Source organism: Arabidopsis thaliana (genome assembly GCF_000001735.4).
Source record: "Arabidopsis thaliana chromosome 1 sequence".
Taxonomy (NCBI): Eukaryota; Viridiplantae; Streptophyta; class Magnoliopsida; order Brassicales; family Brassicaceae; genus Arabidopsis; species Arabidopsis thaliana.
Window position 1 is genome coordinate 16522133 of NC_003070.9, and position 17346 is coordinate 16539478.

Consider the following 17346-nt stretch of genomic DNA (forward strand, 5'->3'; position numbering starts at 1 on the left):
TCAAGAGAAATAACCACACAAAGCAAGAAATAAAAGAAATGAAATGATATATACAGTGAAATGGAGTGATACCTCAACATTTAAACGAAGAGGTTCTGGACAAACTCGTCCAGGAAGTCTTGTGTGTACTCAGGATCACGTGTGGAGGTGTTGGGGTTGTTGGGGTTGTACTCGGTTGACCCGTCGAGCATGTAGCCCGAGTAGTACTCCTCTCGGCTTGGGTCAGCGTTCAGAACCAACTGGTTCACTGGACCGGGTGGGCGGCTGTTGAAACGGCGATCTGAGAAGGTGGAGCTCCTCCCGAGCTCGTAGTTTGAGGCTCTTGGCGGGTCGAAACGAGCGTCCCTTCGCGGTGCCACACTCGTTGAGTTACTTCTCCTGAACTCGGGTCGAGGTGTTGGTGATCTCTGTCTTCGTTGCAGCTCCTGAATCTGAACCGCCATGCCGTCCATTGCTCTCTTCATCTTTCTCACCTTCTTCTTCAACCCACTGAACAACTTCCTCTGAAACTTGCCCAAACCTTTGAGCATTCCCAACTTCTTGTGAACTTGACCGGGATCTCTCTCTTGATCGAACTCAGCATAATCCTCAAAGAAAAACTGCTCCGTTGCAGCGTCGCACGAATCTTCTTGTTCATCAAACTGTTCAGCTTAACTAAACTCAACTTGTTCAAACTCGGCCTGGCCATACTCGGCATGCTGAAAGTTACTCGGCCGAGTATAGGCTTCTTGCTCAGCTTCTTCTTCATTCCACTCTGCTCCTTCTTCTTGAGACTCACTTCCTATGCTCGGCTCTGCTTGTAGGGGCGCAAGGACATTGACTAAGATCGATTGAGAAGGATCAAAGTCAATGTTGTTCCCAATCCTAATGGTGGTGAACTTCTTGCAAGGGAGTGCTAGCCTAGAGAGCCCTAGCGTGGAGTGCTTGAACTTGAAATAGAGTTGATCCGCTGGAGCAGACCTATCCAAGTAGCACTTCCTCTTCAAATACTCCATATCGATGTAGGTTGATGTGTGAGTTGGGGTATGAAGAGGAACTCCAACGGCTATTAGGATGGGCGTGATCACTCCTCCAGCACATAAGCTTCCTCCATAGCCGGATTGGTGGATTCCGGCTGCATACTCCCTAAAACCAATCAAGTGATCAATCAACACCACCGAAAGGGATGTATCAGCCCTATCCCCTTCCATCTCTATCCCATTCCTTGTGCGCCCCAAAATGAAGCATAAGGTGAGATCAAGCAACTTCAGCTCTCCCTCATTAACATGGCCGGTTGTCTTCTTCGGGAAGAAAGCACTTGCAATGCAAAGGTGGAGATACCTAAGCACTGGGCTCCTTATCAACGAACTCTTGGCCCTAGATGACTTGTAGGGGAGTGGACCGGCGATTGTCAACCATAGATCAAGGAGCTCGTCCTTGCTGAAGTTTTGGCGGATTCCATACTTGGTGGGGAACTTGAAAACAGCATCCAACTGCCTAATGGGAACCGAGTATTGAATTCCAAACACCATGAATGTGATATAGCCAACTCCCTTATGCAGCTCTCTCTCCCTTTCTTCAGCATAGAAATGAAGCTTCAAAGTGGCTAGGAATTGGCAGCTCTCAGTTTTGTACCCTTCATACTTGTAGGAGAAGAAGGTCTCCAGCTTGGCCATCTCCATGAGGTAGTCAACATCTCTACATATCCCCAAAGCTTGCATGGTAGGTCTATGGGGATATCTTGTCCCCTCAAAACTCAGCTCCATGAGATATTGGTAGTGCTCTTCAATGGTAAGTTCTTTCTTTCTCCTCATGGTGTTCCTTCTTCTCCTTGTAGGAACTATCGAGACCTCTTCATCAACTTGCGCATCTTCCTCAGATGCTTCCTTCTCTATCTCAGGCACTTCTTCTTCTGCAACTGGTTCGGACTCCCAGACCCTCTTGCCTCTTGCTATTTCCTCTTGAGCAGCCGCAGAACGACCCATAGAGGACTCCGGGGCCATACTCGGCCATTGTACTCGGCCTGTCATCCGAGTAAAACCAGGACTCGCAGCTTCCTGATTCTTTGACTAATTCTTCTCATTAATCATCTCAAACCCTCTTGCCACGGCTCGAGCAGAGGCTCTCCTTCTTGATTCCTCGGGATTCATGATCTTGGGATGATTTACTGCAGGTAGTCACCACAAAATAACCAAAGGTAGGTCAAAGTAGAAGAGAAATTGATGTTTAAGAATGAACAAAGGTTGCAAGAGAGGTTTTGAAAAGGTTTGTAACAAGAGATTTTGGTAAAATTTCTGAGAAATCTAGAGAAGTGGGAGTAAGAACTTGAAATGTTTGGAGAGAAGGAGTAAAATTCGAAATTTTTGAGCAAAGAGAGAGTGTGAGTGACTTAGCTTGTTGAGTGTGGTTTTATAGATAAGAAGATTTGATCCTAGCCCTCCAAACACCTTAGATCTGCACCCTTCATTTGGTCAAGGGGACATGTCTCACTATTTGCAGAAGAATCTTTGAAGGGCTTTGGGGAGCAGGATTTGATTGGTGGGGCCGAGCAAATTCGAATTCAAATTTGAATTTGAATTGTGTTAACCTCGCACGTGTGAACTCGGCCGACATACTCGACGCGCGTGTCGAGTACAGTGTTGGGCCTGATGGGCTTCTTTTTCTGACTCGGCTTCGGGCCGAGTGCTGCATCTTGTTGGGCCTTTGAACAGTGAGGCCCATACTCGACCTTGGGCCGAGTGGTGTGGTCCGAGTACTATTCAATCTTGGGCCTTTGGTCGATTGAAGCCCACACTCGGCCTACAGCCGAGTAGTACGGTCGAGTGTGACCTGAAATTCTCCAGAAGTCTTTTTCCCTGAAACACTTAAACAAAAACATCAAAAATAACAAGAAAGCAATATATACAAGGATAGACATGGGACTTCCTCCCAAGTGAGCTTGTTTAAAGTCATTAAGCTTGACTCTCACAATGTTTAGGTAGAGAAGAGATTGAGGAGAGGAACTGAGAAGTCCTCATCCTCACTTGCTGAATCCTCAAAGTCTGAATCATACTCCGCATTTTCTCTTGATAGCTGGAGTGTGGAGTACTCATTTGATCTTTCCTCAAAGTAAGCCTCCTTCTCATCAGTACTATAGTCCTCTTTTCCAAGATCGGGGTTCCTCAAAGTATTCATCAATCTCAGGACCTGGGTAACCTTTAATCATCTCCTTAAGCTCCAGGATAGCGTAGTTCAGCTCCTCTATCTTGAGGTCCAACTTTTCCATGGTCTCTCCTTGAGCTCCATACTGTTTCCTGAGCTCCATAAGCTCTCTAGCAATAGGACCAACATCAAAATGGTTCCCCTTAGTCTCAACCTCTAAGCTAGGTCCTCCTTCTATCATAAGAAGCTCCTCGGGCTCTCCTAGGTGGTGAGTCGGAATGGAGTACGGAATAGGATTTTCTAACCCACTCAACAACTCAGCATCTAAATTTCCTTCTTCAATGAAGAAAAGCTGCCCTTCTATAGTGGGCTTCTTCATCTTCTTAGCAATGTCAAAGCTCATATGGAGATTCTTACCAAGGTTCAAGTCGATCTTACCCATTTGCACATCGATAAGAGCGCCCGCAGTTGCTAAAAATGGTCTCCCAAGAATGAGAGGGTCTTTCGGTTCCTCATCCATCTCTAGAACCATAAAGTCGGTTGGAATCTCAATCGATCCGATCTTTACCGGTAAGTCTTCTAGCATCCCATGAGGCACTCTCACTGATCTATCAGCTAGAATAAGATGAATGCTGCTAGGCTTGAACTTATCAAATCACAATCTCTTTGCAACAGACAAAGGCATCAAACTAACTGAAGCTCCCAAATCACAAAGACTATTGTTGAACACTAAGGGTCCTAGTGAACAAGGTAGAGTAAAGGAACCTGGATCACCTAGCTTCTTTGGTATCACCTTCCTTTGAATGATAGCGCTGCACTCAAAACTCAATTCAATAATTTGCTGAGCTTCTTGGGGTCTTTCCATGATTACTTCCTTGGGAGTATCAACCAAAGGTATCTTCTCTTCTAACTCTTTGATACACTTTATGAACATCATCTTGTGTTTCTGGAAGATCCTTGCATTAACTTGTGCAATCCTTTCTGGAAAGTATGGTTTAGGTTCATAGGCAGGTGGAATACGGATTGGGTTGCTCGGGTCATATGCTCGTTCGACAAGCAAAGCAAAGAAGTCGAGTTCAATCTCCTGTCTTGATCTTGGTCTCAAAACCTCCCCTTCTTGAATCCCACTGTCCGCAGTGGCAGAAGTACTCACTGTGGTGATAGCATGGGCATACTCCTTTGGATTTTGAACAGATTTTCTAGAAAGTTGTCCAGGGTGCTTAGGAGCTGAAGTAGAAGCAATGTGTCCTTCCATGGTCTTGACTCTAGTGTTAAGTGCGTCTATCTTTATATTCAGGTCGTTATAAGAGCAATCAATCCTGGTGGTGAGCTCAGCTAGCTTCTTATCCATGGTTATGGAGCATGAGGCCTGTCCTTGCACAAGCTGATGAAGTAGAGTCTTCATCTCTGAGTCTTGTGCTGAAGTTTGCTGTGGCTGCTGAGTGAAGCTTGGAGGTCGAAAGTTCTGCTTTTGGTTGTAGCCTTGGTTATAGGGTATAAAGGGCTTAGCTTGAGGCGGTTGGTTCTGTGGGGGGTAGACTTGATCTTGTGGGTTTGCCACATTGTTGCTTCTGTAAGAGAGATTAGGGTGAGGGGGTTTGTAGTTGTTGAATCCCTTGTTGTAGCCACCTTGATTCTGTAGGTAGCTCACCTCCTCAACAGTAAGATTCTCCCCTTCTTGGAGTTGTGTAAGCTCTTCTTCTGTAATGTAGTGGACATTTCTCTGTTGAGCAAGCACCAATTTGTCAATCTTATCATTAAGAGCTTTGATCTCCTTCTTGTGCCTATCCTCAGAATCGCTACTGCCTCTGTTAGTGCGATCGTAGTCCTCATTGTAATTCCCATCAGATTGTGCTAGGTTTTCAACAAGTTCCCAACCTTCAGCTACATCTTTGTTGAGAAAGTTACCATTGGAAGTTGTGTCCAAGAGCATCCGGATTTTTGGTAAGGCACCTCGGTATAGAGTACTGAGTAGGGAGGCCTTCTTGAATCCGTGGTGCGGGCACTGAGTGCTATATCTTTTAAAACGCTCCCATGCCTCAGCGAATGATTCCGAATTCTTCTGATTGAATCCCGAGATCTCATTCCTCAATCTAGCCGTTCTTGAGTTAGAGAAGAACTTGGCTAGGAAAGCCTTCTTGCAGTCATCCCAAGTGTCTACAGAATCAACGAGCAAAGTCTTTTCCCAAAGATGAGCTTCATCTCCTAGTGAGAAAGGGAATAACCTGAGCTTGAAGCTGTCTTCACTAACTCCATTGATCTTGGTGAGACTACAGAATCTATCAAAGTTATCAAGATGGTCCAATGGGTCCTCCATTGGCAGTCCATGAAACTTGTTGCTTTGAATCATGGAGATAAGACCACTCTTGATCTCAAAGTTGTTGTTCTGAATAAGAGGTGGGACAATACCAGCTCTCTGATGGTGGTTTCTAGGTGCATCACCAGCACCAATGTTGCCTGGCAACTCATTAGCATTCACCTCATTAGCCATCACTACTGGGTTTGAAGTGGCTTGTTGTTCCCTGAGTTCACGCTGAATCCTGTCGATGTCGTCTCTGTACCGTGTGAATGATTCTCATAACTTTAGAACTTCCTAATCTTAATTTCCATTGATGAAACATAATAAAGCAGGCTTTAAACACCAATCTATTAAAGTCAATAAGCAGTCTAAACATCCAATGCCTTGGGCTAGAATCTACAAATCTCTGAAATTAGTTGGTTCAGACATTTCATCAAACACCTTTTGGATGGAGAAAGTCTGAAATCAATTTTTAATTGATCAGAAAGAAAATAGCATTAAGAACTCCTAAAACAGAAGGGAATCATGCATATAAACACTTACCTAGCTAAAGAAGAGAGGAATCCACCTAAACCTAACCCATCCTCAAGAACTCTAAAGAACACTACTCAAGAACACTGAAGAACATCATAGAACAAAACCCAGAAAATTCATAAAACCAAGAAATCATTATAAACTTAGCAAAAGATAGATCTCAATGAGATAAACAAGTTTGCAGAAGAAATCAAATCCAAATTCTCAACACAACAACCAGAAAATGCAAAAGAAAATCAAAGAACCCTAATATCCAGCGGACAAAGCTCGGATATTTTGGGCAAAAACATAAGAGGTCTATTTATAGGCAATCCTAGGTTGCCCTAATTGGGAATAAGACAAAATAGATAAGTCGGCGCAGGAGCGCTCGGCCCTAGGCCGAGTAGAAAAGCCGAGTGGCTTGGTTTTGGTCATACAGCTCGGCCCTAGGCCGAGTAGCTTGGTCGAGTGGCTTCTCTTCATCCTTAAGTGCACAACTCGGCCTCCAGCCGAGTGCCTTGGTCGAGTAGGCTCCTTGTTCTTCACGTGTGCTCCACTCGGCCTCCAACCGAGTACATAGGCCGAGTATACTTCAAATCCTTCCTTAGGTCCCCCGAACTCGAGTCTGTCCATCCCTTGTGCTAGAAACCTCCAAGTTGAGTCCAAAAGTACCTAATTCATCTGCAAAACACTCCAAATGCAAGTATGCTATGCAATGCAATGCAAAATGTGCAAAAGAAGGAAAAGAGACTAAGAATGCATAAAAAGAGACTTGAAACTAAACTAAATGCATGAAAAACAAGGGCTTAAAAAGGTTAAAATCTAGTGTTATCAGTAATGATTTTATAGACTACGGTGCAGCACGAAACAGGTCTAAACATAGAGAGTTGATCTACTCCTGTAACTTTAGGAATGAGAGTGATTGCTGTAGCGTTGAACCTCTTGAGGAGATGACCAGTTCTGAAAAATTCTTTAACAGCAGCAATAGTACTATCCTTGACCACAAACCAAGATTCCCAAAAGAATTCCGCAGTGAAGCTGTCAGGACCCGGAGCCTTGTTGCGAGGCATTGCAAAGACCGCAGCAGTTATCTCCTTATCAGACGGGAGAGCAGAGAGACGAGACGCCAGTGTATCATTGCAGCGAAAAGGATGGATATCTTTGATTCTCTGAACCGAATCGGGAGTGAGAATGTCGCTGTCAGAGCCCAAAAGGTGGGTATAATAGGCTACAATCATTTCTTTGACCTGAGTAACATTCTCCACTCTTACATCATCATCCATGCGAAGAAACTTGATCAGATTTTTAGCCTGATTTGCAAGAATGACTTTATGGAAGAACCGTGTATTAGCGTCGCCATCTTGCAACCATTTAATTCTTGATTTCTGTCTGTAAAAAGACTCTAGAGCAGCAGCAAAGAAGTTCCACTTTTTCCTGGCAACATGCTCAACTCTAAAAAGAGAATCAGAAGGGTTGGTTAATAGCTGAGACTGAATCGATTCCAAAGAATCCAGAGCCTCTTTGGTTTTATGCTGGATATTGCCAAACCCTTGCCTGTTCAAAAGCTTACAACACTTCTTGGCAGCTTTTAAATGTTCCCCTAAAGAAAACATGTGAGAACCAACAGGAATCTGCTCCTCCCAAGCAACAGTAAGGGACACCAAAAAGGTAGGATGAGTTGAAAGGAAGGAGAAATATCTGAAACATTTCTTAGATCTCTTTGGGAGGTTTTCCAGGATAATAATACAAGGAGAGTGATCTGAAACCCCTGACAGCTCAAAGACAGCAATCGCACTAGGAAAAGAAGAGAACCAATCTCCATTGGCAATAGCTCTATCCAACTTCCTTATGATCGGATTATCATCTTGATGATTTGACCAAGTGTAATGGACCCCACGACTAGGAATATCCACCAAATCACTATCTCTTAAACAGTTCTGAAACTCCTCTAAACCTCTCATGGGGATTGAAGTTTGAAGGACAGAATAGTGATCAGAAGTAGCAGCTATCTGGTCAAAGTCCCCAACCAGGATCTAAGGAGTGAAGCAAAGAGGAGAGGACGGTGATAAAGTAGAGATGTCTTCCTAAAGGGTTCGTCTCTAAATCTCAGTGTTCCTACCATAAACAAACGCTACCGCAAAAGATGTAGCAAGACCCGACAGCTTAACACTACAAACCATCAATTGATCCGTCTTCTTAAAGACCAAAACCGAAACCGAAGGGTCCCACACGATCCAAATCCGACCCAACTCGGAACAACAATAATTGGTATCTAATCTCCAACTCGGAAGGGTTGAATCCAAAATAGCAGGGGCATTACTCTCAGCTACATGCGTTTCCAAAAAACTTCCAACCAACAAATTATTTTTATTAACCTACTGTCTAACAGCGCGTTGACGGGAATGGCTATTCAAGCCTCTTACATTCCAGCAAAAAACCTTCATTATTAACACAAAAGGGGAAGGGGAAAGCTAAGCTTTCAAGCACAGGACGATCCACCCGAGACCAAAGCTCGTGGGGACCCTGAGACCTTAGAAATATGGTCAGCAGCGCTGCTTCTGCTGATATTCCACTTATGACGCCATCTCTTCCTGGATTTTGAAGACATAGCACCCCAACCCGGTGGATAAGGAAAGGAATCCTCCGACGGGATAGCTGACACCAAAACTGATTCAGGAAGATGGGACTCAGGTGGCTTGACAGGACTTCTAGCAACACCTGTAGTCGACTTCTTGACCCAAGCAGAGCCCTTGGCATAGGACTGTCCTGCCTCAACCAAAACAGTAGAAGGAACAATCTCAATATTCTTCCCTTTCACGCAGTTCTGAGAGGTGATAAGCCTTGGAGGGGTACTACTGGAGCGCTTCTTAGAGCGTGAACGAACTCTTCCCTTCCAATCAAAGATGTTGTATCCACTAATATTTTGTCGAAGCGAAGGCGTTATCTCTGGAAGCAAGTGCCAAAGCTTGAGTATCTTGATACATCTCTTGACACTGAGCATTGGAGAGCTTCACGTTTTGTTGACAGGTTTTTGCAACTACACGAAGCTCCTGTCTTGGAAACAAAACTCAATTCGACGGTCAAATTTAATCTTTTCAACGTGACAATGGCTGAGAATACAATAACAACCAATTCCATGAATTTTTTGATAAAACTGGAATCAAGGTTCGTTTCTCAAGCCCACATACCTCCCAACCAAATGGGAAATTCTGAAAGGATGATTAGAACTATTAACAATGTTATTCGAGCTCTCCTATTTCAAGCTCGTCTATCTCCTTGTTATTGGGTTGAGGCACTAAATGTTGTTGTTCATATCCTAAAAATCCTTCCCTCCACAGCTATCCAAAATCAAATTCCTCATAGCCTCCTCTTTCATAAAAATCCAACCTGTGATCACCTTCGAGTTTTTGGGTGCTTATGTTTTCCAAGCTTGAATCATTCAAATCTGTCAAAACTATCACCGAGGACAACGCCTTGTCTGTTCCTTTGGTATCCATCTCAACAAAAAGTGTATCGATGCCTTGATTTAAAAACAAACAAAATTATTATTTCTCGGTACGTTTACTTTGATGAGGATACGTTTCCCGCAACTAATCAAAATTTATCTCAAGTTTCATCGTACACATTCCTAAACGCAGTTGATGATCCTTCTCCTTTGTTCAAGGAAATTCTCCAATCACCACTACCTCAAAACCAACCACCACCACCTCAAACTCTCTCTGTGCCAATGAACACAAGATCAAAATCCGGCATCACTAAACCAAAAAAGGTTTTGTCACTTGTCACCACAGCCAAAGCGCCTCTTCCTAAAAGTCATAATCAAGCTTTATTGGACCCTAATTGGAATCCGGCAATGACTGATGAGTATGATGCTATGACTAAAACTAAGATTAGAATTTGGTGCCACGACCTCCTAAGGTTAATATTGTTAGATCGATGTGGCTTTTCAGGCACAAATATGATGCAGATGGAGTGCTTTCTTGACATAAAGCAAGGCTGGTAGCAAACTGTAAATCAAAGGAACACGGTGTTGATTTTACAGAGACTTTCAGTCCGGTAGTGAAACCAGAACAATACGGGTTGTTCTTGACTTTGGAGTAGCGTTAAACTGGCCCATACAACAACTGGATGTCAAGAATGCTTTACTACAAGGTCATCTCCATGAAACAGTTTATATGCATCAGCCTCCAGAGTTCGTCAACAAGGAATTTCCCAACCACCAACCATGTCTGTAAACTAGAAAAAGCCATTTATGGACTCAAGCAGGCCCCACGGGCATGGAATTCATGGTTCACCAAATTTTTAATGTAGCTTGGTTTCATCATGAGCAAGGCAGACAACTCTCTGTTCATCTTCAAACAGGGCATTCAAATGGCATATGTTTTGTTGTACGTTGACGATATAATGTTGAAAGCCTCCTCACCAAGTCTCATTCAAAAAATCATTACACAACTCAAAGGCGAGTTCCCAATGACAGACATGGGCTGGCTGCATCACTTCCTTGACATCAAGGCAAATTTTAACAAGCAACGTATGTTCTTAAATCAACATGTTTATGCTCAAGATATAATAAACTGAGCAAGAATGTCCGAATGTAAGCCATGTGCAACACCAGTTGATCTAAAATCAAAGCTCTCGGCCGGTGAAGGCAACCCAATACCTGACCCGACATCTTACAGAAGTGTCGATGGTGCTCTACAGTATTAAACATTCACGCGACCGGATATATCATACACAGTCCATCAGATTTGCCTATACATGCATGAATGCGCTAGAAAGGATAATCTGTTACTTGCAAGGCACTAAGTCTTATGGTCTTCACTTGGTCAAAGATAACATTTCAACCCTTACGACTTATTCTGGTGCAGACTGGGATGGCTGCCCGGATACACAGCGATCAACTTCAGGGTATTGTGTCTTCCTTGGTCCAAACTTGGTGCCATGGTCTGCAAAACGACAGCCCACTGTATCACGATCAAGCTAAGAGGCAGAATATAAAGGGGTCGCAAATGCTGTAGCAGAACTTACATGGCTAAGGAATCTAATGCTGGAACTTCATCTCCCCATCACCAAAGCTTCTCTACTGTGACAATATCAGTTCAGTATACTTGGCCACAAATCTGGTGCAACATCAAAGAACAAAACATATTGAACTTCACATACACTTTGTCCAAGAAAAGTAGCTATTGGTGAAGTAAAAGGTCATCCATGTCCCATCCTCACTCCAATATGCAGACATCTTCACAAAGGGTCTTCCGACATTTCTCTTCAACAAGTTTCGAACCAGCTTAACCATCCGGGAACCCGATGCTTCAAGTGCGGGAGTGTGATAGAATATAAGAATATTCAGTTACAATCAAGTAGGTAGACTCGTATATATTGATTCTTGTATCCCAGATTTTGTGGAACTTCTCTGTAACTCCTTTGGCTATTTAAAGCCTTGTAAATCAATGAATCTTTCGAGGAAATTATTCCACTAACATTGAGAGGGTAAGATTTGTGTTTTAGATCACTATTGATGTGCCATATCTAGCAAACAATCGCTCTCTTTGGTGTGTAATATCCAAAAGATAACTCGGTATATCAGAAGTCTTTTTGCAGCTTCTATGCGATCTCTCAGTCCACCTCCCTTATAATCAGAGCTTCATGGTCTCGTTGCAGCTAGGCCTTTTCTTTTCTAACCTTTAGAGTACTGATTCTTGGGGAATCATATTAAACTAAAACGAGTTTTATTATGAAATTCATTTAGATATAATTATTAATATAGTAAACGTTATTAGGTATAATTTTACCATCGAAACTAAACGGACAAAACCTAAAATAAATTTAGTAACCCCAAAAAAATTGAGGAAAATAAAATAATATTTTAAAGATACCGGCTAAGACCAACACATGTTTTAATGGATAAAGCTAGGCTTGGAATTTCGGCTTAACCCGAGAAAACCAAATCGAGAAAACCGAATGTTTCGGTTCTCGGCGCCAACAGTTAAAAGGGAGGCAAACCGTTCGGCAAAAATATTTTTATGATTCAAATTACGGTTTGGTTCGGTTCGGCGAGCTAAACCGATCGGTTTTCTCGGTTTAGAGGCACACCATATAATAAAGAAGAAACCCTAGATCTACATCATTTCATGTCATCTCCTTTCTTTTTCTAATCTTAATCTCTTCTTCTCGCACATCCTTCTTCGATCTTGTAATTGTAAATTTAACAATTGAGCCCATCGTTTTAAATTTAGTCTACTTCGGTTCGAATTAACCGAATTAGGAAAAAAATCGGTTAAGTTTGGAATTAATTTTAAACCCAATAACCGACCCGAAAAAACCGAGTACCAAACGGATCTAAACCAAAATTTAATTCAATTCAATTCGCCAGAATTTTCAAGATCCAAAAAACCCGAGAAACCGATTCAACTGAACTGATTTAACCGACTAAACCGGACTCCCAAGCCTAAATAAAGGCAAGACATATTTCTGTTCTTGATATAACCATCCCCAAATTTATGAGAAACTTTTTAGGGTAAGAAATTTAATAACCAACTTCTTTTCTTTTCTTTGTCAAACAGTAACCAACTTCTAATCTCATGTATACTAGGTGAGTGTCCGCGCCTAGCGCGGGATTTTGTTGTTGTTTTTTTTTTGTTTTTTTGTAATATATTTAGTTTATCACACTTTTTTAGAAATGTTATTTTATAAAAGAGATTATATTATGAAGGATGAAAACTATATATTTCTTATTAAGTACTGCATATTGTTTGTTAATTTTTACTCATAGGTAGAAGATTTTAGTGTGTTGACGAAACCGCATAGTCCAGTGCTGTTTGAATATTAACAAACAAAATTACATATATATATATATATGTATATATATATAATCTCTTTATTATGAGCCTAATTTGTAGGTATATTATATATACTTTTTGTTTGGTATTGGTAAGTTGTAAAGGATTATAGAAGAGCATCATTTTAGCTTACTCGTGCATATTTTAATAAATTTGATTTTGTTTTTAACATTCGTTTTATTCTCTTTTTTTGTTATTTTGTAAAATTGTATTTAAAAATAACTATTGTTTTTCAAATGTTTGCTACTTAATTTGTTCGTATTTTGATTTCTTACCCCATATATATAGTTTTATTGATGGATGGTTAACAATTTTAACAATATTTTTGAAACTACTCTATGCAATGATTGGTAATATAAGAGTTGAATTTTATTATATTTAAAAATTCTTTGCAACAGCAAGAGATGACAAACATGAAAGGAAAAAAAAAACTACTTGAATTTATTTATTTTGAAGCTTTATGATAGTTCATTGCCTAAAACATTATTGGTGCTAATTTTAATGAAATGATAGTTGTTGACCAAAACTATTGTAATAATAATAATTTTTTTAAAAACAGTAGAAATTTATTATTTAATTATTGTGTTGTGTTTTGGTATTTTTGTGCTTTATCCTTCTATCAGCCTTTACTTTTTTAATATACCCTAAATTGGTCTGACACAAACAAAGACTTTTTATGCTTCAGCCTTCAAGTAGGGATTTGTTAATCGTCTATCGATCTATGTTCATATCTAATTTAATTTGCTTTACTGTTGTTTGACGAATTTTGTCTCCTCGAATGGCTTTCGCAATTCTCCGTTGTTTCTTACGATGATTAATCGTCAAATCTATTAGTTGGAACTAAGCCTTCAGTAAAAATGAAATAGGGAAATCAAAAAAATAAATATAAATCATGTTTTATATTTCCAATTTAAGTTAGTTTGTGTATTTTTATGACAACAAAAGAGTTCATGTGTTTTTTTGGCAAATACTAAATAAGTTAGGTTTTTTCTAGGAATTTTCTGTAAATAAAACTAACAGCGTTTGACGATTTTGTTAACGTCGTTAACGGTCTGTTACGACGAAGGGAAGTAATCAGAAAATAAAATAGATCGTGTATTTTATTTCTAAGCTAAATTAGTTAGTACGAAAAAAGTTCAGGTAGTTTTCTGACAGATTTTAAATAGTTCGTTTTTTTTTATAGAAATTTTCCCCAATCGCCTATGTCTATAATCATAATAATTTAATATCTTTAATAACACCGTACCAACATATATGAACTTCATACGTTAAAAAATAACTTGAAAGAATCGCAATCGTTATAATTTACCGTTTATTTTTCTTCCTATCATTTTATAAAACAACTATATTTTCTAATTGATCGACACACATATTTCAGCAGCTAAATTTGTTATGAAATCAACATGTTAGAAAATTTGTTACAAATTTAAGGTTAATCGTCCTCAAGAAAATATTTAAAAATATAGAAAGAGTGATGGTTGAAGTTCTTACTTATGATAGGTTCATATGTTAAATTAATTACTAACTATATTTTACTTATTTTAAGAAGTTTAGGTGGTAAGCTCTCATGTGCTGATCTGAGTTGTGGGAGAGAGTTGAGCTACTTTCATATATATGATTAGGGTAAAACTCTTTTGGTTTTACAAATATGAAGGCATGGACGAATTAGAGATACGAAATTAAGCGATCATTTTTTTCAGCGACCAAAGCTCATAGATTGATTGATAGAGTTTTAATTCTTGTAATCTTTACTTGATCAAGAAGAGACTATCTGTCATCTTCGTAGACTGTGACGAATCAATTATTTTTGTCCAAAACAAATGCAGTAAAATATGAAACACTAAACCTACAAATACCTTTGGTGAAACCAAAATTTATCAAAACGGAGGTTACAACTAAAATGATCCAAAATTCATCAAAACGGAGGTTACAACTAAAATGATTTGTGATCAAATTAGAAGAAGAAGAAAATCCAAAAATGATTTAATGATCTAGTAAAGCTTATATACAGAAATCATTGGGAAATTCACTTCTCTTAGTATATTTTTCTTACTCAGATGGTGTATATACTTGCTTATGTAATAATTTGCTTTCCGAGAAGTATGTAAAGTTTGTAATCTCAATTTGATATCAATGAAATCGTTTTCCTCACAAAAAATAAATGAATCCCAAGTTATGTTTTAACACCAATCAATCATTATTCAATACTCTCAAAATCATTTCTTAAAATGTATTATTTTTAACTATGAAACTCATCTAAAGTTGTGTTAAATACTTACCACAAAAAATAATCTAAAGTTGTGTTAACTAATCGTATAGTTTCTTAAAGTATCTTATCAATTATTCGTTTAAAAAAAAATTTGGAATGTCTTATTTTTCATCGACCCTTTGTTTTGTACATTTAGTTTGGTGGTGTCTTTTCATAACTTTCTTCTGTTCTGTAACAGTGTAGTGTAACTTTCTGTTTATGGTCACATTTTTTAATCATATTTTAACTGGTTGTTGAAGAATTAAACCCCGTAAATGGAAACATTGGTTGGTTAATGGGCCGAACATGAAAGCCCAAATTAGTTCATAACCCTAAACCGAAGCAAAACATTAGCTGATAGTGATACTCTTCGTCTTCTTCTTCCTCCGTCCCACCTTTGGAAAAGTTCTCGTGAGTCTTCTCTAATGTCTGTACATGTCAAGGTACATAATATATTACTTATTCAGGGCTGCTTTAAATCTTGGTTTAAAACTGATATTTTCCATTTCAGGAACCTGTTTGTGAAACTTGTGGCGACATAGGTTTTGAAGAAGCACTTGTCTTTTGTGACTCTTGTAAGATTGAGTCTATACACCGGTGAGTTCAATTCTCGATTTCTCCTATGGTTTGATTGAATTGTGTTGTTTATAACCTATTTCACTTGTTCTTTAGCTATTGCATAGGCATAACACCGACTCCTTTTACGGAATACATAACTTGGATCTGTGAGGATTGTGATGAGAGTGACAGTGATTCTGATTGTAAAGAACTGGATCAGACTGCTAAGCTTACACATATCTTGAAGAAGAGTGACAAAAAGAAGAAGAAGAGGAAGAAGAAGAGTAAATATCTTGATAAATATATTTTAAAATTACGTCTGTTTATTGTAACTCTTCGTAGAAGTATTACTAACTAATAAATGTGTTTCTATAGTCTCTTGTTTGATTATCTTTTTAATTATTCGGTTTTAACAAAAAAAATTATGATCTTTTCAATTTAGAAGTTCATCTTATTTTTATTTTTAACAATAACTAAACAAAAATTATACTCATTTATGATGGATAAGAAAAAAATTGTTAAAATTTTCCATAATATTCTAAACATCCGAATTCACAATAATTTTTAGCGTAAAAGAAAACGTAATTAACCAAATCTAAGCAATATAGTATTTTATTTAAAATGAATTTCCTTAGATTTCATAACCTAATTTAATTAAAAAAAATCCTAAGATTTCATAACCTAATTTAATTTAATTTTGGTTGAATGTAAGTGAAAGACATCAATTTAAATCATAAGATTGGTGTGTTGAAATGAAATATTTTGAACTAGCAAATCTTTAGTTATACACATATATTTTCTTTTGTCACTTGAAATTTTATTATAAAAACTTGTTGTTGAACCAGAGAAGGAATACATATGCCCAAATAAGGGAAACTCAAGTCGGCAGACAACTAAAAGTCTCCGAAGACATTGCCGGGGCAAAAAAGAAATTCCCCGGAAAACAAAACCCTATTGAAGGGAACCAGAGTAAAATGAAACTGGAAATACAATGCAGAAATGATCAAAACACAATCGAAAGAGGACGACTCTTAAAACTAAAAGCAGAGGCAACAAGGCAAAAACCTTAAGAAAACTGATAGAACTAAGAGAACAGAGAAGCCTCTTCTTCTTTTGAAAGACCAGCAAATGCGACTTATCACGGCTGCCCACGGCCAAACCAGAAATAATATCTACCACCTCCTATCAAGTTGAGAACCAATCTCTCGAGAACCAAGGATATCAGAATCCGCCAAGCAAAGAGCATTCATAGAAACTCATAGAACCTCGAAAACACTTCTGGATGCGACGAAGACCGAAGCGTCACTTAACGTCTAGCTAGAATCCTAAAAAAAGTGATCAGATCTAAACAGATCTTGAAAGCAGGGACAAGGAGTGAGGCAGAACCTCTCAAAAATCACCATTCTTCGAATGAGAGCGACAAAGGATTGAGACAGTTAACAAACACCAAGGAGAAGAAAACTCTGTAAACTATGAAGACTACCGTAACCAACCAATAAACACGAAACTTCTGCTTAGAAAGGAAGCGATCCCAAAGGGAGCCAAAGGCTGAGCGAGAAATCAAAGGGAGCGAGGAAAGGCAAAGGATTAGGAGATAAACTACAATCCAAAACCAAGTAAACTTGACGGCAAAGAAACGTTGAAAGGCTCAAGAGCAGCAACAAACTTTAAGGCAGGAAAGAGCAGAGAAGAGACCTCATTCTCCGAGCCATAGCGTAGATCAACCAAATTCGGAATTACTAACATCTTCTCTGAAGTCACAAAACCCA

At 39.3% G+C, this 17346-nt stretch overlaps 1 protein-coding gene, 1 non-coding gene and 3 pseudogenes across 5 annotated transcripts; 2 read left to right on the forward strand and 3 right to left on the reverse strand.

Annotated features, from left to right (window-relative positions):
- Window positions 1-80: 80 nt before the first annotated feature.
- AT1G43750 lies at window positions 81-1982 on the reverse strand (annotated as a pseudogene; the record flags this gene model as incomplete). The annotated part of the gene is made up of 2 exons: window positions 81-641; window positions 666-1982.
- Window positions 1983-3109: 1127 nt separating this feature from the next.
- On the reverse strand, window positions 3110-5680 carry AT1G43755 (annotated as a pseudogene; the record flags this gene model as incomplete). The annotated part of the gene is made up of 1 exon: window positions 3110-5680.
- Window positions 5681-6747: 1067 nt separating this feature from the next.
- On the reverse strand, window positions 6748-8933 carry AT1G43760 (DNAse I-like superfamily protein; the record flags this gene model as incomplete). The annotated part of the gene is made up of 3 exons (NM_103504.1): window positions 6748-7965; window positions 8110-8258; window positions 8420-8933. The coding sequence occupies 3 exons, from the start codon at window positions 8931-8933 to the stop codon at window positions 6748-6750; spliced, it is 1881 nt and encodes a 626-aa protein (NP_175044.1).
- Window positions 8934-8995: 62 nt separating this feature from the next.
- AT1G43763 lies at window positions 8996-11270 on the forward strand (annotated as a pseudogene; the record flags this gene model as incomplete). Its single annotated transcript has 1 exon — window positions 8996-11270.
- A 4108-nt stretch (window positions 11271-15378) lies between these two features.
- Window positions 15379-15959, forward strand: AT1G43765. The gene is made up of 3 exons (NR_143577.1): window positions 15379-15430; window positions 15531-15616; window positions 15692-15959. It is a non-coding gene; the product is annotated as an other RNA (non-coding RNA).
- The last annotated feature ends 1387 nt before the right edge of the window (window positions 15960-17346 follow it).